At 37.0% G+C, this 21,242-nt stretch overlaps 2 protein-coding genes across 5 annotated transcripts in view; one reads left to right on the top strand and one right to left on the bottom strand.

Moving 5' to 3' along the window:
* The window catches only part of afap1l2 (actin filament associated protein 1-like 2), a 32,276-nt gene that overhangs the window by 5,747 nt on the left and 5,287 nt on the right, over positions 1-21,242 (bottom strand). For 2 of the 4 annotated variants that reach the window (XM_043253835.1, XM_043253836.1), the window contains exons 1-9: positions 11,219-11,277; positions 9,622-9,701; positions 3,435-3,545; positions 2,417-2,500; positions 1,720-1,928; positions 842-1,021; positions 683-760; positions 498-582; positions 52-147 (exon numbers count right to left, since the gene is read on the bottom strand). In XM_043253835.1, coding sequence (XP_043109770.1) covers positions 52-147; positions 498-582; positions 683-760; positions 842-1,021; positions 1,720-1,928; positions 2,417-2,500; positions 3,435-3,545; position 9,622 — 844 coding nt within the window. In that variant the 5' untranslated portion in view covers positions 9,623-9,701; positions 11,219-11,277. Of the gene's footprint in view, positions 1-51; positions 148-497; positions 583-682; positions 761-841; positions 1,022-1,719; positions 1,929-2,416; positions 2,501-3,434; positions 3,546-9,617; positions 9,702-11,218; positions 11,291-13,480; positions 13,610-21,242 lie in introns of those variants that run through there. The other 2 variants (XM_043253838.1, XM_043253837.1) reach the window with 2 other exon arrangements.
* On the top strand, positions 5,508-8,026 carry LOC122355472 (kelch repeat and BTB domain-containing protein 13). The gene has a single exon (XM_043253840.1). It carries the CDS (start codon positions 5,880-5,882, stop codon positions 7,425-7,427), a length of 1,548 nt encoding a protein of 515 aa, XP_043109775.1. The 5' UTR covers positions 5,508-5,879; the 3' UTR covers positions 7,428-8,026.

The following is a 21,242-nucleotide window of genomic DNA, read 5'->3' as shown; positions in this document are numbered from 1 at the left end:
TTTGTGGAAGTTATTAAAACTTGTCAACTAGTAATAATGATGATTGGTTACCTGACGTATCCACACTCTTCTCCTGACTTTCCAAAGAGGAAATCTTCTTTTTTCCAATATTCATAAGGTTGCTAAACTTGCCGTATTTCTTCTTAACTAAAGTTTAAAAGACAATTTCAAGGTAAATATTATATGCAGAATTACAGTAATACAACTCTTACTGTAATATTGTGAAACATTATATTTAAATTCTATAATATTAATAATGTTATATAATATATATAATAATGTAATATAATTATTATATACATTATACATTAATAACTAAATTATTGTATTATAACTATAATTTTATTGATGCTGTGGTCAAGTCTGCAACTGGCAGCTGATTGGTTGATGGTTAAGCAACATTCTGAGGTGACAAGCATCTTCAAGACAACTTCAAGTCACTTCCAATGTAGCCATGCAAAGAGACACTTAAAATAGCTGCAATGCTCCAATCTCACCATCTTTGTTCTCCAGGTTTTCTGCGTGACTGTCTGTGCTGCTGCCACTCTCAGATGCCACTGAATATCTTTCACTTTGCTCACCCTGCCAGAAAGAACAGAACGTTTAGGCAAAAAAAAAAAAATTCACCCAAGTTTCATACATAAATCGATCAGAAATCGATCAGAAAATAAACCCATCATACCTTAGTACAGATGAGTGTTGGAGAGTCAGTTACATCAGCAGATCCTCCAGTATTCTTCGGACTGATTTCTTGAATCACCTTGAATAAAGACGAAAGGCTATAAACAATGTCTGCACAAACAGAATTCCTCTATATGAGCCAGACCCCATTGTCCCTCACCTTTAGCCATTGTTCAGCCTGTTCTTTGCTCTGCAGTCCTAGGACGATCGCTTCTCCACCTAATGGGGTTATTTTTAGCTTGTGTTCTTTCCTTTTAGTTTGTTTCTCTTTGTAGACAACACTGCAACCCAGCAGACTGATTTCCAACAGTGGAGTCTGATCCTTTGAGCTTTTGTAGCACTGAACACAGTAGCATTAAAAAGATTAATTCAGTGTAATTCTTAATGGAACTTCTTTAAAAAAAAAAAACAACAACATGGATATTCCACTAGTGCTAGTAAATGTCAAAAAAATAATGAATTGTTGGGTTTGATTCCAATAATTGCATGAATTGATATAGCTTCAGTGCAGTTTATGTCTGCATCTGGCAAATGCATAAATGTAAATGAAAGGATGCAAAATATTTGAATCCCATTTTTCTTCTGTAATGACACATTTTTGAGGGTTTTTATGGGTGGAACTTGTTTTTTTTTTTCCACTGAAAATTGATTTAATTACGAAAAGTTCCATAAGAGGTGGATGAAAGTGATGTCTTCATGACATCATCCAAATAATGTCAATTTTGGGGTGGCTCAGCTTATTACATTTTGATTTAAGATTACAAAAAGACAAACTTTTATTCTTAATAATTATGTGCAAAAATAAACCATGCACAGGTATACCAGTAGTGTGCATTAATAAAGAAAATATGGTTGTTTTTATGCATGTTGATTAAATTGACTGTTTAAAGGACATATTAAGGTTAAAAGCAAAGATTAAAGTTAATAATTACTACTGGTATTAGTAATTCATGTAAAGATTCTGTATAAACATGCATATCATAGATCAGCTATGGGTGGGAAATGGGTGTCACTGACATAAGCAATGATGTCACATACCAAGAGACGATGTTCGCGAATAACACACAGCTGTTTGGCCCACTGGCCGAGCCACTTCTTCCTCCAGAGGAAGGCACAGATCCGTGCATCTTTCATTAACTCGATGGATGCCTCGGGAGATGGCCACTGGTGCTGCGCGGTGGACTTACCCTTCGTCACTTCTTCCTCATCATATGACTCATACGAACTGCTCACTGGTTCTGTATCTTCTGTAAATGTGAAATATGAAAAATATATGAATCAGTAAGCAAAGAAGGTGAGCCTTGTTTGGTCTGAAAGAGTAATTCCCTACAAATTCGGTTGAATTTAGCATTGTGTGAGAGAATAGTAACAATTTTTTATTTTTTTTTTCAGTCCTGTGTGAGTTTCTTCCATGGAAAACAAATTGAATGAGACAAGGATTAGTAAATAAGGACATGATGAGAAAATGACTATTTTTAACTGGTTTGTCTAAATAGTAGTTCTGGATAAAGGGATTTCTGAGAGCTCTTGGGCCACAGAGAAGTGAGAGTGCATCATGAATATGGCAGGCATGCTCTTAAACAAGCAAGCACATGCAAAGTCAGCAGCCTTAATCCTGGATATATTAAACAATGAGGTTTTCTCAGAGCCGTGCACCTCACCACAGCCTATAAAGTTAGTGCTGGTTGATTGTTTTTCTCTCTTGATGTACGCTGAGAGAAACAGAGATAGATACCCCGAGTGATCACAGCATAGACCACACTGTTTGAAGCTTCTATGCGCTTCCTGACCCCTGTGATGATGGCAAAGCACCCAAAATCTACAGAAACACAGGAGGACAATAACACAGGGGAAATGCAAAAAGGGAGGAAGAGAAAAAAGGTCAGGTGAGAAGCTGTAAATAGTGAAACCTTATGTGGCTTACATGTCACATGAAAGAAACAGGAAGAGTAAATAAGTCAGAAATGTTTATTAGTATTGCATTAACTCACTACTAATATTTTGGGGCTGCACTAAATAGTTGTGTATTGTGGTTTTTATGCAACCAGCAGCATCACTGCTGTATTATTTTAGGGTTTCATCACTGTCAAAATGTATCCAACCTAAAATTCGCTTCACCGATCCTAAACCATGAGTTTTGGCTTAATATCATCTGCCAAAACAAGTGCCGAAACATCCGATTTTGGCCACGCACAGCCCTTGTGTGTTGATATTGCACAGCACAGCTGCATGCTAATGACTCTGTATCCTTTGACCAAGAAGAGACGTCATCTGCAGAAGAATATTGTAAATGATTGTCCCCTCGCTGGGCTGAACTCTGCAACCCCAGCCAAATGCCCCATCACTGTTGGCCCCATTTCCTGGGCTCACGGTCAATCTTCCGTCACTGTGTGTCCAGAGCCAAAGAACCGGTTACCGCTGAACAAAGACCATCACTGTTTTCTGTGCTCCCTGCCTGCAGGCTTCTCTGTATCACAGTAAAGCTGTAGACTACAGTGGGATGGAGCTAAAACAGAGCACTCAATGACCACAGGTTCCCTCTTGTAAGACAAAAGTGAGAAGTACAATTCTGAGCAAAATAAGAAGTCACAAATCACTAACCTAATGTTTGGAAGTATATATTATATATTATATATATATAAATATATATGTTAGCCAGGTTATAAATGGCTTGACATGGATGTCAAAGTAAAGAATACACCATAGAGGATAATGTATATTTAGTCCAACTTTACATTCAGTTTAAGACGTACCATTGATGCTAATAGGATCATAGGGTTGTGGGTCTTCATAGTAACTTTCAGTCTCTATACACGCAGGAGCAGGAGCTGGTGGCAGAGGAAACGGCTCCTTCCCAAGTTGCACTGAGATAAAAAGAATGAGAAAAAGACAAAGATAACATTATTATGTGAAGATACTGATTATTTAAATTAATTATAATGCCACATTTATGTTTTTCCTATTGAAAATGATGTTATATTGGATTCTGGACTTCTGAACATACGTTTGCAGTCAAATGTTCAGAGGTGGATCAAATATATATATATATATATATATATATATATATATATATATATATATATATATATATATATATATATATATATAAAATTATAAAAAATATATATATTAAAAGGTACATTTTAAAAAGTAATTCAGAACATAAATAAAAATTATTAAATGATTATATTAATTCCTGCACATGATAAAAAATAAAATATAAATTATAAACAAAATTACACTTACACACATATAAATATACAGATAATTAGTGGGAATTGGACCTTAAAAAAAGTGTGACCAAAAAGTGTAATTGAATGTAATGAAAAATTGCTCAGCCAGCTTGACCACACCATGCTAGTCAACCAGCTTTAACTGCATGACTCTGCTGAAGCTACACCACCAATCAACCATCATAAACTTGCCAGAGAATGTATCCAAGCTGAACATCTCTAACACACTCCCATGTAATGAATCAAATAGAAGGACTCTCGAGAGATGAGCTTAAGTCATTTCTGCACCTGTCTTTCATGTGGGCTTTTCTTTCTGACCGAAGGGGGATTCTTCTTCGAAACTGATCTCTCTCTGACCTCAGCCCTGCTCAGCTAGAAAAGGAATTCCACACGTGTTTGCCTGCAGGAGTAATGGTTTTAAAAGGGTGTGGAGCTAGCGATGAGGTTTCCCAAATCAGCCGGTTCATAAAATTACTAAATTCCCCACTGATACCCATAATGCAATGACAGCCCCCGGGCAAACTGAACACTGATCCTCTCTTCATGACACAGAAAAAACACGTAGGGCTGATTAGGGCTAGCGGTAGCTTGTGAACCATAAAGTTGAATGATGACAAGAGGTTACAGACAGACGGCTGGGAAAATCTCCTCTTGCTTGCATTATACTTTACACTAAGTGGCTGGATTGAAACCTCCTGTTTGACATGATGTGCTTGTGCTCCTCGAAAGCAGAAGTGAGGCAAACAGGCAGGCTAAGTGATGGCAAGGCATGTATATAAACAACTGGATGTCAAGGACACAGGAAGTTGAATGCAAAAGCTTGCTAGAGGCTCCACTCCAGTAAGTGATGCAGAACAATGAGTCAAAGAGTTATCTCAAATGTAAAGGGACAAACTATATATAAAGGATTTTGGTGGGAAAATAAGAGTAGCCCAAAGGAGAAGGATCATGTTGATTGAACTGCTTAGAAAGTATTGTTTTTTTCACATCAACCCCAACTCACAACCCCCACATTTTTTGCTTCATCCCGCCCTCGCTCTTCTGATACTAACATAAAATCTCTCAAACAGAAAACAGTGCGCTGAGTCCTCAGGCATCTGACAATGATTAAAAAGGAAGAGTAGGCATTTCAGTGTAGGCTACAAATATCTATCCTTTCTTCTCCGGCCACTTCTGAAGGTCAAGACCATGTCCACATTCCAGAATCAACATGACAACAGTGGGATCTGTTTATATGCTGTTAATTGGATATAAAAATCACTGTCAGTAAAAGGAAAATCCAAAAATCCATAGTACTGTATGTCGAGACTGAACTCCACCCAAGGCTTGTTTTCATAATCTAATCCACAAATCACACCATCTTCTCCTTAAAAAGAAAAAAGAGTAAAAAAAACCTTGTATGCGTCTATAGGAAACATTTCAAGACTAAGACATAAATAATGATAAAGCACCAGTATTTGGGACAAAAAGCAAAAAATGCAAATGGGCAAGATACCAAAGAACACCCAGAACATGGAAAATCCCCCCGTTCCCATGCCAAAAATCCAGTGAAGAAAAAAATGTAACTCACCAGGGCCAAAACACTTCTGAGGTAGAGAGGGTACTGAAGGAAAATAATCTTTTTAGTCTTATTAAAAACAGGAGTGGCTTTTTAAACTACTGTCATCACTTCATTTAGGGCTTTCTGTCTTTATTAAAATCAGTAGAAGTCAACCATTGGAAAAATTATTTAATTAAATTGTTTGATCAAATCAATTTAATTTAAACTCCATTAATTCAGAAGTACATTGGAACTTTTTAGTGCTGATCATTTAGCACTACTATTTTGAAGTCTGTGGCCTCTATGCTATTTTAGTGTGTTTCTATTTTCAGTCCAGCAAGTTGCTGTGAGGCTGCAGTGTGTGCACACTTCTGTTTACAAGTCAAATCCAAACAGAAACACTAACTGACTAGACGTCTATCTTTATGGTTCATGAAGAGAGTAATCTGGGTACGAACAGGAAGGAGAGAGGTGTTATGGGGCCCCCTAGCAGTTTGGGTCAAAGCAGAGACGAAAGAGAAGAACAAGTCGAAGAGTCCTCTGGAATTCTTAGAGTACGTGTTGAAGAGAGTGTTTTTACCATAGACAGGGCTGTCCTGGGACAGAACTGTGAGTATTTCCGTGCTCTCTTCCGCTCTGGGATGAAGGACAGTCATCTGAATGAGTTTCACCTGCAGGGAGGCTTAAAAGCCAGGGGTTTCCTCATCGCCATGGCAGTTTCCAGAGGTGAGTGCCCTGCTATAAGAGACCCAGACGAGATCGTGGAGGCTGCCGAGTGTGCGGCCTTCCTCCAAATCGACGTCCTGGTCCAGCACTTGATAGACATTCTTGATACCGACAACTGCATTCTTCTGTATCACACAGCAGCGGTGTACGGCTTGTGGAGGTTGTTTCAGAGTGCTGCAGTGTTCATTCGTGATGCTTACAGCGATGTGCAAGATGCTCTCGAGGCACTTCCAGAAGAGCTGTTCTGCTACGTTGAGTCACTTTCACCAGCGTCTTTTGTTGCTCTAGGAACTCATTCACCGTCTATGAAGATTCTGCAGGACTGCTACAGGACGGTGTTTTACCTTGATGAGAAACTGGGAGCTTGGAAATATCTGACTGACTTACCGACAGACGCCAGCACCTCTATGGCCGGGGTGGCTGTTGTGGAGAACCGACTGTATATCGTTGGAGGAGTTCGAGGAGTTAGCAAGGAAACTGTTGACTTGAGCTTCTGCTATGATGCAGATTCCAACACTTGGAGTCTGTTTGATGGTCCTCAGCAGTCTAGATATAACTTCACCCTTGTGGGTCATGACGGACATTTGTATGCCATCGGAGGTGAATTTGACAAAAGGATTATGTCCTCGATGGAAGTGTGTGATGTTTCTACAGGCGCGTGGACATTTTGCAAGCACGCGCCTCGTTCGGTGGCTGGGGCAGCTAGTGCAGTTGCCAGGCGTAGGATATTTGTGTGTTTCTGGAAGCCACCGGATACTACTGATATTTATGAATATGCACCTAAAAATGACGTATGGATGCTGGTTACAACTATGGTCAAGCCTCAGAGTTACGGACACTGTATGGTGGCTCACGGTGACAACCTGTATCTCATGAGGAACGGCCCCTGTGATGACTTCTTACGCTGTCTCATGGATTGCTACAACATCACTACGGGTCAATGGACTGCCATGCCAGGACACTACGTCAATAGCAGGGGTGCCCTCTTCACGGCTATGGTAAGGGGGAACTCTGCATTCACTGTCAACCGCAATTTGACCCTGGAATATGTCATTTGTGGTGATACCTGGAAGCCTCGTAGACAGATGACAGGTTTTCCAAAAAGTGGCTCGCTTTGGACTTGCTTACTCAGACTGCCTAAGATCACAGATGCACAGCAGAAATGTGATGCAGAGGAAGCCCTGGTGATGGACCCCAATGTGGAAAGTGTGGAAGAAAATTCAGTAGAGGCTAATTATCCACTTTAGGGATTGCAGATCAATCTGTTATTTTATAAGTTAAGGTTGCTCCAACCCAAAATGAAAATTTTATCACTAATCATGTTGTTCCAAACCTGTAAAAGCTTTGTTCTCAGAACAGAATTGAAGATATTTTGGATGAAAACCAGAAGGCTTATGACTTTCAAGTAAATAACACATATATGCATAACAGTCCAAAAATACTCCATCTGCCATCAGTGGTTCAATCTGAATTTTCCGAAGTGATGGGAATACATTTTGTACACAAAGAAAAGAAAAATAACATCAACATTTTGTCTACTCTGTGTCTCTCTGCCACATCGTAGCACCATTTTGGAGAGTATCCGCTGGAAGCAAACTGCGTATGCTCTTTTGTGTCAGCTGTTTTCATTCAAGTGTAAATATACATACAAAACATACCTTATTTTGCGGCTGGCACAGAAGAGCATACATTATTTGCTTAGCTGTCATTGGGACAGTCAAAAAAAAATATCTTAAAATGGAGCTTTTATGGGTTTGGAACAACTTGTGGGTAAGTGATTAATGAGAAAAAATTGTAATGTTGTGATGGGAGTGGAGTAACCTTTTAAATAAACAGTATTACAAAGCGTTTCAAACCTGTATGACTTTATTTCTTATGTTGAGCACAAAAGATACTTAAAAAAAATTCACTGTAAACTGTTTTCTATATTCTTCATAATATCTCCTCTTCTGTTAAATCATACAGGTTTATTAAATTATTAATAAAGTAAATTATTACTTTGCATGCTATCAACTGCAAATGAAAGACACGCAGTAAATAAATAGGTGTGAAACGTTTCTTGTTCCCACACATATGCACACGTGTCCATGCTCTAACTGAGGTTCTCTAGCCTCTATAAACAGCTCCCCGATCGCTTGCGCAGCTGCTGTTAATCAGTCCCAGCACCCCGCAGATGGGTCTGAAGTTCAAAGTCTTCTCACTGGAGAGCTCTAATACTCTCCATCCTCCTGTCTGTCTGTACGTCTGACCGACTGCACACTCCCACAGCAGATACAGGAGCTACAAAGTATTTCAACGCAGAGACTCCACGCTTTTTGCTTCCTTGCTTGTATTTCTATCGTTTAAAAAATTAGTATGTTATCTTTTAGAACAATTACTGTTTCTAATCAAGGCAGGTTTCATTATCGACCTGCATGACTGGTTTGGCTTCTTTGTGGCTTATAAACAAAAACACAGAGGCATTTTGTGAGTGTGGGAAACAGACACATAACAAATATGTGGTCAAAATGAAGTAAACAGCAGATAATAAATGACAGCAGGACCACAGCGTCTTGGTTTACAGTGTGATTGAAAGGCTCATATAGCTAAATGAAAATACATACATAGCTATATTTTTATGTATATTGATTATATTCGCTATATGTTATGGCTTCTTTTAACCAAACTGCAATTAAATAGAATTGAATTATGTAATGTTTATGTAAAATAAAGTACAAATCTAGCTACAAATTAAAATGGTGTGTTATTCACATAGTGGGTTAGGAATAATAATAACAGCAACAACAATAATATTAAGATTTTATGAGTGTAAAATGTTTAAGTATGCTTAACATGAACTTATAAAAGAAATATTAAGCAACATATATTAAACTTAAATATTTTAATGCATGAAATAAATGCTACTTCCGAACTTCCATGAACATTTGTTACAGATGTAAACAGATCACTGATTCTTGAATTACTAAATCACAGACTCCTTAATCACTGAATATTTGAATTATGAATCAACAATTTAAAAACGCACTGAAAAGTGTGTTAACATAATAATAGTGATATGAACAGAAAATCATTGCAAATATAGCATAACTATTTATTAATTACTGTATTGTCCAACCCTAATAGCAAATTATTGTTGCATTTATGTTGAGGAAAGTTTTAAATGTAAGGCATTACAGTATTGTGCAACTTAATTAATGGTAGGTTTTTATTGTGTTCCTTTTTGTTACCTGGGCTGGCCTTGCCTATGTTTTTTAAAACCAAAAAGTGGTTTTATTTTTGCCAACAGTAGGGGTCCAACCACACCCCTTCACCCTCACCATTTCACTGAGGCAAAAGGAAGTTCCTCTGTAAGGCAACACTGCTTTCATACTAGCACTTCAAAACAAACTCAGTGTAAAATTCATTTCTATAATTCTTTTTGCAAGTTGAAATGAGACTTACTGGTCTGGGAGGCGGCGGCTCTGGAGGGTTCTTCACAGGGATGTGTCTACCTGGTTCTCCATTGGCTTCTGAACTGTAGTCTGAGGAGCATATTGATTTTCACACAGAAAGTAGCTGTTAATAAATAGACTGGAGACTTCCCAAAGCATTCATCAAATGCAGCAATAAGAAACATCCAACAACTGTGCTTGCAAGCAACAAGTAAACATGTGAATTCTGCTGTTCATCTACCACTGTTTGCATATGCTAGCAGCTCAGCTTTGGTAACATTGCATAGCCTGTGGCTGTCTCTTAGAGCTGATGGCCATATTCAGCGACTTCCCATCAGACATTCCTTCAACTTCCTTTCAAACGGTAACATCTGGGTTGCCGTAGAAACACAAGACGTATACTAAACCCGCACAGCGAGAGCTAAAAGTCACCAAAGAGTCAAGACACCATAAGAGCTGCTTTTCACTAAAATTCGATTTATCCACACAACTTACAGTGGTGGCCAAAATTATGAGCACACTAGTATTTTCACCAGCTAAAAAAAGTAAGTTATTTCTATCTTTTGCTGCAGTGTGTTAGGAAGAAATATCAGTAAACATGTCAAACATGTACAAATCATTTTGCCATTAATTGTTTGTACGAGGAGGCACGAAAGCATGATCATTTTACAGCATTTTTATGCAAGTGCCTAAAACAGTACTGAAGCTTTGCAGGTAGGTTTCTTGAAACATCTTGGGAGACTTCACCACATTTCTTTTGTATTTATTCTGTCTCAGTTCGTTCTGTTTCTTCATGTTATTCCAGTAAGATTGGATGATAATGAGATCAGACCTCTATGTGAAGCATTGCCTGTTGTGACTTCTTGTGCAAACACAAATTTCCCTGGATTATTACAATTAATGGTAAAAATGTAAATTGATATTTCCTACTGACACAATTCAGCACAGGATAGAAATAACTTAAAACTTTTTTAACAGGTTAAAATACTAGTGCTCTATTAATTTAGACTATGTGGTCATGTTGTGCCACATTAAGCCACTCACTGCATTTCTATAACTGAATTATGAGATGCAAATAACGCAAGGTTGGAGAAATGTTCACATATGAACAGGAAATGATGAAACTAATTAACTTCATAGAGCTGATGAACTTCAAAGGGTTGTATTCTTGATAAGCTTTTTTTAAAATGGTGCCGTTTGTGAATCTGATCAAAGAACGCAACCACTGTTGAGTAATGCACACATATTTTTGTTGCAGACGACTGCGATGTGAATGTTAAGTCTGGTTTTATTGTTACTCTCATTCTTCAGTGAAATCTAAACAAAGCAGCTTGGCCTCAGATGGGGGTCTGGCAAAGAAAGAGCGAGAGGAGGACAGGAGTTACTGAGAAACAGACAGGAAATGGTGAAGAGTGGGGGAAGGGGAGCTTAACACTTCAGCCATAACCCAATCTACCCCTAAACATGATACACATTCACAGAAGCCCTGTCAAACAAAAAGATAAACCACTGTGATATGGGACAGTTTTCAGGTCAGGGGCCATTTTCATCCTCACACCTGCAAAAGTTTCTGTAAGTAAAGTACTATAGGAAGATTATAGACTCACCTCTGTATGTTTTGTCTTGGTTTTGACATGTGACAATGACCTTGTTCATGTAGATGTATTCTTCATCTCCTCCTGCAAAAATAACCATCATTGCAGACTGGATTATAAAGTTGTATCTTGTTTAAAATTTTGTGTAAAGCCGAAACTTGTTGAAAACTTTCTCACATGCCACAATTGCTGGTTTTTGTGCTGGGGTTTTGTGCCAAAGAACCAAAAAAAAGGTTCTGGACACTTAATTTGCCAACCAAGTATCATGAAAAAGCACAAGTATTTTAAAAACCTCTGTTAACTGTCATAACTGCATTCATGAGAGAGAGGCGTTTCCTCTCAATTCGCTTCAGAATGCCCCCAGAGCCATATGGAGCACTTTTTATGACAAATGGATGCACTTTTTTAGACTTTTGTTGGACTATTGAATCTCAGTCCCCATTCACTGAAATTATAAAGCTTGGAAGAGCTGTGATATTTTTTAATATAACTTCAATTGTATTCATCTGAAAGAAGAAAGCCACATATGCCCAGAATGGCTTGAGGGTGAGTAAATCATGGGGTAATTTTCCTTTTCTTTGGTGAGCTATCCCTTTAAGTGTGGCCTAATTGTCCAAACACATTTGGGGCCACTGTGAACTTACTGGAGTAAAGATACTCCACTCAAATAACCTTGCCCGGAACTTCTAGGCCTTCTTTGACTTTTCCTCCCCCTCATCTCATATTTAATGCTTTCTCAGATTCTGGACCCTTTCATCCCTCATTTTACTAAAAACGTAATAGATTTCTGTTATAGAGAAGAACAGTGAGAGTTTTGTGCTACACTTCTCTTGTGTAAGGGTCCAGGCATCCCCCCTTCTGTACACATCAAAGACAGGCCAGTAGGAGACAGAAAGAGGTTATATTCTATCAAAATAAAAGTGCTGATTTAGTTCCAGAAAGTAGGAGATGGTTTTATAGAGCTTGAAGGAAACAGAAAACATTTTAGGGTGTTTTTTTGGATCTTCAGATTACTTCAGATAAATTAAATGAAGCATACAGGACAAGATGTTACCACGGCAGAAACAAGGAACATGGCAGTCCACAGGTAATAAAGCTTTTGTTGGGGAAAATAAAACCTTATGATGAAGCCAAAAATGTTTAGATGGTACAGTGAAAACAGATTGGGATTTGGAAGATGGAAATGAAAGCTATTTATAAGCTGCTACTAAAAGGAAGTGAGTGTCCCTAGAGGATAAAAACAGCCTTGGAAAATGATACAGTTTGGAGCCAGGGGAGGAAGTGCATAAGCCCAAGACCAGAACATGAAAAACCTACAGCCATGCTTGTGTGAAGAAAGAAGCACACGCACGGACCAAAATTACGGGCTCCTTAATAAAACAGAACAGAGCAGATTCTTTAAACAACACAGAAGCTATAAATGTTCACACAACTGTTGCTCTTTGTGAGGACAATTGTGCTGTGCAAGTGTCATGCTAAAACAAATATACTGATTATAAAAGTGCATATTTGTTGTACCTTTTGCTACTTTCTATTTACACCAGTTGAGTGATCCTACATGAGCAGCACACAACCGTATAACATATAACCGTGCATTAAACATAGATTCTTAATTTTTTCATGTGGCAAACCTGACTTAACAATAAAAAAAAGATCAGGTGGAAATCAGCTAATCTTTATGTAAAGTACTGCTGAAAAGTAGGTTAGTAAGTGGGTTAGTAAGATTTTTAAAAGATTTTATTTAGTAAGGATGCATTAAATCAATCATAAAAGGACAGTAAAACTATTTGTAATGTTACAAAATAATTCAGTTTCATATAAATGCTTCTATAAACATTCTTTCATCAGTGAATCCTGAACATAAATCACACTTTCTACTAAAACATTAAGCACAACAACATTGATAATAATTAGAAATGTTTTGTGAGAACCAAATCAGTGTTAGAATAATTTCTAAAGGATCTTATGACCAGCTTGTTATCACAGGAATAAATTACATAAAAATATGCAATCATATTATAAATGCAATCATATTTCAAATTATTACTGTTTTTACTGTATTTTTTATATAAATGCACGCAAAAGACTTCTCTTCCAAACTATTGAAAGGTTGCATACTAAATAATTACTTAATTCATTAATTGTTAATCCTTTTTGTCCAACCAACTCGCAGACCTTTACAAATCCTTCACGGACCACCAAGTAGATCACACCTTAAGAAGCACTCAAATAGAGTCAGACAGTTAGTGCAACATTATAATGTAATTTATGTACCATTGGCAGACTTGTACGACTGCAGCAGCTCCGTCAGAAGGCCCTTCTGCACTGTGGCATTTCCACTCAGCTTCTCTCCATCCAGGATCTTCAGGAACCTCTGCAGCTGCTCTAACAGCTGCTCCAGCACTGCACACATACACAACATACTGTGGTTAGTTAGAGAAACAAAAAATTAAAGCATCAGGTTACAGCACTAGATCTCCTGCACTGACCTTTGATTCCGAGTGAATACCTCTCATGCTGATTACAAATTAGTCACAGTTATACATAGCTTAATAGGTTGAGGGGATATGTGCAATTTGCCAACAAGTAAAGCAGTTAACAAAGGTAAAAATATTAATGCTTATTAGCACAAAGGTGAACCACTTGTGTCTCTAAAAGCCACAGGCTTCGAAAACGAGTTATGCGAGCTCCTGTATATAATACACACACTAAACCAAGTACACTCTCAAAAATAAAGTTAGTCGTTGAGGTGGTACCTTTTGAAAAGGTACATTTGTGTACCTATTAGGTTCAGATATGTACACTTCAAGTACTAATATGTACCTTTTAGGTACTAAAAGTGACTCTTTAGGTACAAACCCCCCAATTGCCCTAGTGACAGCTTTTGTACCTGTATTTCTGAGAATGTAGCTATTTCCTGAATGTCATGCTTATCGTGGACAACATCCATACTATTTGGTCTTTTGTGTCTGTGTGAATATAGTTGAGGTCAAGGTTGAGGTCAAGAACAAGTCATGGCTTTAATAAGGAAGGCTTTGTCATTCTACCCACGCACCCTTCAGGGTTCAATAGCAAACTGGGCTTCCAACTATTAAGTCCATACTTTGTTTGTAAATAACATAGCTTTATAACAGAACACAGCTTACTGGAAAAAGGCTGAAAAAAGGAAACATCACATCACATCACATCAAAACTACACATTAGGTTATAAAGCACTGGTGCGTGCAAAACAACTACTAAACTCCTCTTTGCCACATTACATTGCATTCTGTCATATAAAATATGCTATTTGTCTTTATTTTGTGGTATAAATTACAAAGGAGTGAGTGCTGGCTGTTAGTTAACTTACTAACAGTCACTCTCCTTTTCATTGAAATATTTGGTCATCATACTTAAAATTTCAAACATGACATTTATGTAATGCTACAATGTCTTGAGGATGACAAATGAGATTTAATTGCCCCATTTTTGAGCATGCATGCATTTTATAAATTGTACCCAGCATCTTCTAAAAGGGAAAAGTTCTGGTCCTGGATGCTAACTTTGCAATAGAGCAAAAACAGGAAGTACAAAGAGCTATGATGTGAATCATCTCACTGCCATCTATATTTAAGTTCCTCTTACTGTGGAACCATAGTGTTTTTGTCCTGCCTTTAAGAAAGCCCAATTCAGTAAAATGATGCAACACTAAGTAATATCTGTCTTTCTCCAGAACCAGCATCTCTATGATCAGATGATCTGCTATTTGGACAATAAAACGAGAAGAACGAGCGTCATCAAATAATTAAAGTAACAATGCATTTCTCATTGTGATGACTAATGCAGACAATCAGTTATCTCTAGCATGCACAATGAGCTGAATGGCATTCATTTAAGGATTGTTGACTTGAGATTTCAAGGAGTGAAAGCAGAGTGATATGTTTTATGAATCTAAACCTCTAACCATTTTTTTTTTTTAAATATTAGACACATTTTAATTATACAGCTTAATTAAGAGGTCATAAATATACTATAATAAAAATATTACTACATAATTTAATTTGCCACATGAAAACAACTGCAAAGCGCCTACTAAATAAACGTTTTGAAAACACTTTGCATCTATAGTGAAACCCACACGGTCTATCAAGATATGTGTTATGCTGCTTTTGGTATGATGAAAGTGTCTATTATTTTTGTAAGTTATATTTTAATAACTGCTGATTATTAATAGGTAGTAATAGTCACAGCTCTAAAATTACTGTGAAAGTAAGGCATGCTTCAAGACATTTTAAGCATTTAACACAATAGGAAGTCACAGCTTAGAAAGGCAGGATTTAATCAAACATTCCCGGCCGCCTCCTCAGAGGCAGATAACATCTACAGTATATATCTCTGCATGCATAAATAACTCCTGAGAAGAACGTCTGTATGAAAGATGAAATCCCTTACAAAGATGCCAAACAAACAAGCAAACTCAGTGGACATCACATATTAGTGTGTTCAGTGCTTATTATGTGTTGGTTGGCTATTATGTGTTTAGGTCAGATTTGATCTAAACCTGATACAATTACTATTTGTATGAATATGTGTATAAAACGAGGTCACATACACGTTTGAAGGAAAAAACAAATGTTTCCAAAACAGCTCGTGGCTTTCTTAGCACTAACACCATGTTCACAAGAATTCACAAGATTCTTTGGTTTCTCACCCACAAGAATTGCCTACAACTTTTTTTCGAGATTGAAAAAAATTAAGAAAAAATATAAATCAACTTAATAAAGAAAGAATTTTAAAGAATGAATGCAGCTGAAGGAGAACTGTTTTTGTCCATACAATGAAAGACAATGAAGTTTTAACACAACATTGGACACCACTGACATTCATTGCATGGAAAAAAACATTTTTAAAAACATCTTTTCTTCTCCACAGAAGAACCGATGTCATACATGTTTGGAGTTTGAAACAACGAGTAAATGATGGCAGAACTGAAATTTTCAGCTGAAATATCCCTTTAATATTATCATGTTTTCTCTTCCCATGATGCTCAGCTGAGCTTCTGTCCAAACATTTTCTCTGCCGTGTGTTTTCAGAGATTGACTTCGATGCCCTTCTCTGGAGGGACCATGGGAATGTAGAATCAGCTGACTCTAGTCCAATCAGGACAGAGTTTCCGTTGGTTACATTTTGGCCCTGATCCCACTAAACTCAACACAAACGGTGAGAATGAGCATGTCACATCAATGTCATCCCTGAGACCACACTTCCTCAGAGTAATGAAACCTGGGTTTGACAGTGGAAAGTTAGACAGTCTACTACATGACAGTCACCGACTAAAAGAGCAGCGCTTCACAAAATATAACAATAATCAATCATTTCGCTCTGATTGAATTATGTATGAGGACAAAGAAAGATCTCAGTGCTGACGGTACCTGTCTGGCTAACTCTACAGCAGAGAGGGGATTTCTTCTGAAGTAAAAAAAACAAAACAAAAAAAAAACACTTCCTTCTTCCAGGAAAAACAATGATTGCAAAAAAAGGTGTTTGATGCTGTTTTGTACACTATTTCTAGCCGTTCAAATTTAACACTCTCAGAAATAAAGGTACACAAGCTGTGACTGGGGCAGTACCTTTTCAAAAGGTCCATTTTGGTACCTTAAAGGTACATGTTAGTACTTAAAGTGCACATATTTGAACCTAACATTTCAATAGAAAAGGTACCGCCCCAGCGACAGCTTGTGTACCTTTGTTTCTGAGAGTGAAGATAGACAAAGAAAATTTTTTTTCGGCTTATACAGAGTGCAAGTGTTTGGTGGAACGAGGAGGACCTCAATAAAACCATCTGATATTGTGCACATTGACGCTGTGCTTGTTTGTCTTCCTCTTTCTGAATGCCTTTCGAACTGATTTTAGACACATGCTTATGGTAAATTGTAAGGTTAAGAACCGCTCTTCCCAGAATCAAAGCCACAGAGCGTTTGCTGTATCAGAGCTGGGATAATAAACACAAGTTTAAATCGAGTGGACAAGGAGCATTCTGCTCTGGCTTGCGTTAGTGTCCTAAGTGGTTTGATTTTTAAAGACAATTCCTGTCTGACACTTAAAATACAGCCCAGCTCCAGCTGTGGCTCATATACTTAGCTCAGCTCAAGGCGACGTGTCATAGCACATCATTTATTTGATTCCAGAGTCAAACCCTCAATCTCTAAAATGACGGGCTGTCAGCCATGTGGGAGGGCGATCACCACAGGGATGGCATGTTTTTTGGTGTTTGCTGTTGCATAGCATTCTCTATTCTTGTTTAAAGAGAACAGATGACACTAACCATCCTGAAACCACAGAAAAGCAGTACAGAACCGCCAATATGTTGTATACCTCTTGAAAGAACACGCTAAATGTCACGTTGGTCAATATGCATGCTGCATACACAATACACAAGCCAAAGAGATTTTAAGTAAATGCTTTTTAATATTTGCTGCTATAGCTCTTACTAAGTAAAACAAATAAATAAATAAATGTTTTTAAAGTACATGTTCATTTACGTCAAAGTTTGCTATTCTAAAAGGACTATATCGTTGATTTTTTAAGACTTCTTTTTCCCCTCAGGTCTATTTATAAATGTTAAGTCTTAATTTATTTTTGCATGACCATTTTCCATCCTCCCTGACCCTTAAAAAGGCTGTGTTTCTGCTACTATAACCATAACACTCAGCAAATCCACTGCTGAAAAATAGCATGTGCTGGTTAGATATGTTTTGAAACTGGGAACTAGTTTAAGCTGGTCCTTTGCTGGTTTATGCTGGTCTAGCATAAACCAACAAAAAAGCCATCATAAACACGCAAAGGACCAGCTAAAACCAGCTTCCCAGCTTCGAAAAATACCTAACCAGCATGTGTTGTTTTTTTTCACTCCTTTTTGCAAGTTAAATGAGAAACTACACTTGCCTGTGGTCACAAAACTTACTGCACTGCAGTTTCTGTCCTGTTTTGTGCTGTCAAGATTCAAGAAAACCCTGTTTGCAAAGTGTAAATTACATTGTGACGTTCCACTTTGCCAAAATCTTCACTTACCAGTCGTAGCTAACATTTCTAATTCTCCTAACTGTTCTGCCAGTTTCTGATCACCCAAATATTATTTGATTACTCCAACCCAGCTTAAAGTATCTATTTTAAATCTGTTACATCTGTTTCGTAGATGCTCCAAAAATTGTACACTCGGCATTAACAGACAACACAGTGAACTCAGTATAATTGATGATTTTTTGCCAGCAAACAAAAAATCACTACATAATTAGAACTGCCTTCACACAAAAACACACACGCTCCTTTAAATGCCACCAGAAATAAAGAGGTAATTATTCACTGGTTTCATCATGTTCAGTGAGACAGTGTAATAGTCTGGCTTCTTTTCCTCTCAATCCCAACACAACCACAAAGAATCTTTACTTACACAAAAATATATGTGCCCGCCCAAATGCCATTACTCAGTAAAACTGCATCAATTACATGTAATTCTCTACTACATAAATTAAAACATAATGTGTCACGTTCCAGCATAATGCTAATCACACCCATGCACTTTAACATTCATCTAATAGCCAGCAAGTTAAAATGTTACTACATATGGCCTAATACTGTATATGTCTCAGCCCAGGAATGCTGCATTATGGTCTGGCTCCACTGCCTTTCAGTTTATTTAGATTGAGCAATCAGGAGCACTGGCAACAGAAAATCAGATTGCTCAGAAAAACTGGAATACAAATTCCATTTCCTACAATTACTCCTTATCAAACAGAGCCAAAATGTTTTCTTTTGTCTGGACCACTTGTAATCACAAGTTTGGAGCGAGAACGAGTTATGAATGAGGTCTGCAGGGACCAACGGCCAAATACATACCTATTGTATTATGATGCACAAAGAAGAGCAGCGTCTTTAAACCATCTGCCAGAATACAGAATACACAAGAGAGCAGCACAAACTCCCGGATGGAAAAACTGTTTCAAAGTTTCTGAGATTGTATTAAATATACTAAAGTATAATTCAGCCACACTAAATCGAATCAGGCTACTAGTCCTTTTGATGGAGAGATAGATAAGAACATATGATAAGGTGAACCGGATGATTTATCTGTCTGGTCTCTAATTGAATGCTTCTGAAGAACACTGAACCTGAGCCACAGAATCTTTACAGCAAAAACAGCAGTGAAAGCTACATAAAAACATGCGTGGGTGCACCTATGCACCACATCATCATTTCTTGTTAAGAACACTGCAACACCTTGAAACATGACTTAACTTCCCCCGGCATTGAATCTTATCTCATGCAGTCAACACTATAAGGCATTTGCTGTGTCATCTAATGCCTACACCCTGAGTACACCGCATAAAAAACTCCTTAAACTATTAAAAATTACTTTCTTTATTAAATAAATCAGAAATAAGGGGGAAAAAATTAATTAAAAAAGCAAAATAAACACATAACTTTGCTGTATTCAGTTTACTTAAAAACTAAATTGAATTCAATTAAATATAATTAAATAAAAATAATTATTCAATTATTAAATTAAATGGCGACTTTTTAAATGAAACAAAAAAACTAAAAATTACAACAGAAGAAATACTAAAATTAAAGTGAAATAAAGAGAAAATAAAGATGAATCACAATTCACAATTTTGATAAATACTGTAACAGCACATGAATAAGAGGCAGTGTATCCAAATTATGTCAATGTGCCAAAATGGGAAGCTGTTTCAGAGGTGGAGGAAGTTAGTACACTCTGATAAAAGATCAAAAACACAAAGAACTAAGTAAAAATGTGCATGAATAAAACATGTACAATAAAAGCAGAAATGTGTGTTAGGTAAAAAAGAAAGAATTGTATTTCATGTTGACTTTAACAATCTGTTTTAGTTTTAATTAAAAAAATCTACACTAAGTCGCTCCCATTTCTCTTTTCTAACTGTCTACAGGCACAAAAGACACTGATTTAAGCTCCCAAGAACTCCTCTAGTCTGCTGCTTTCTCACACATATTTCTGCTGTGCTGCTTATGGGTTTTGGCTGTGACTTAGTTGGACTTAGAAATATATCCCTTGACTATGGTTTATTTGTTTATGTTGTTCCTCTTCAACACAGGCATGCATTCGTTAGCGGCTTCCCTTCAGACTTACAGAGATACAGTATCTTCTCTTTGATTGACATTTGCTGCACAGATGACAATAATTAATAACTGTTCTGTGACAGTTTCGCATGCAGCGTTATTAATTTCATCCATGAAGGAGTCCCTCTCTGCAGGGCGCCACAGGAACACCACCCTCTTACAAAAATAGGTGATATATATATATATATATATATATATATATATATATATATATATATATATATATATATATATATATATATAGCTTAATTGGTTAATCTATGGATGACTTCTTACTCAACTTTTTCGTGTACGTTTGTGTGCTTACGTACTTCAATATTCACTCAGGAACACTGATATTGTGAAAAAGGACTGTATGCCAAATGTTTTGTAAAATGTTAAAGATTAACTTCATTAACATGCATGAATGTTGACCAAGTTTTAAAGTTGTCAGGAAAATGGTTTAGCAACACATCCAGTGATAACCTATCGTTTTTACTGCAATTTCATCTGGAATGAGTCACTGAAATGATTCAACAAACAGTTTTCCTTCCAGTGTTGAAATGTTTCCAATTAAAACAAGACATTATGGTGCTATTTTTTTAATAGCCAAAAGTCTTTAGATAACTTTATAGTGCAGCAAAAGCATGATTTGCTACTTGCTGTTGGCATATGTTTTGCATACGCCCCTGTCTACAAAAGGAGACATTAATATTTTTGGTCAGTTTTCCTGGAAAAGAATATTTAGGCTTTAATTATTAATAGTTTATGACTTCTTTCAACTATTTAGGTTTTTATTTTTTATTAATACTTTTATTTCGCAAGAACACGTGACAGTAACAGTAAAGCCTTTGAAAATGGTACAAAAGAAATCTACTTTAAATAAATGTTTTTCTACAAAAATATTAAGCAGCACAAC

Source organism: Puntigrus tetrazona, chromosome 12, assembly GCF_018831695.1.
Source record: "Puntigrus tetrazona isolate hp1 chromosome 12, ASM1883169v1, whole genome shotgun sequence".
In the NCBI taxonomy this organism is placed as follows: domain Eukaryota; kingdom Metazoa; phylum Chordata; class Actinopteri; order Cypriniformes; family Cyprinidae; genus Puntigrus; species Puntigrus tetrazona.
Note: the sequence above shows the minus strand (reverse complement) of the source record. Positions and strands in the feature narration are given on the sequence as shown.

Excerpts from the sequence above, each read along its gene's own strand:
- LOC122355472 (XM_043253840.1), top strand. The coding sequence starts at position 5,880 with ATGGTTCATGAAGAGAGTAATCTGGGTACGAACAGGAAGGAGAGAGGT.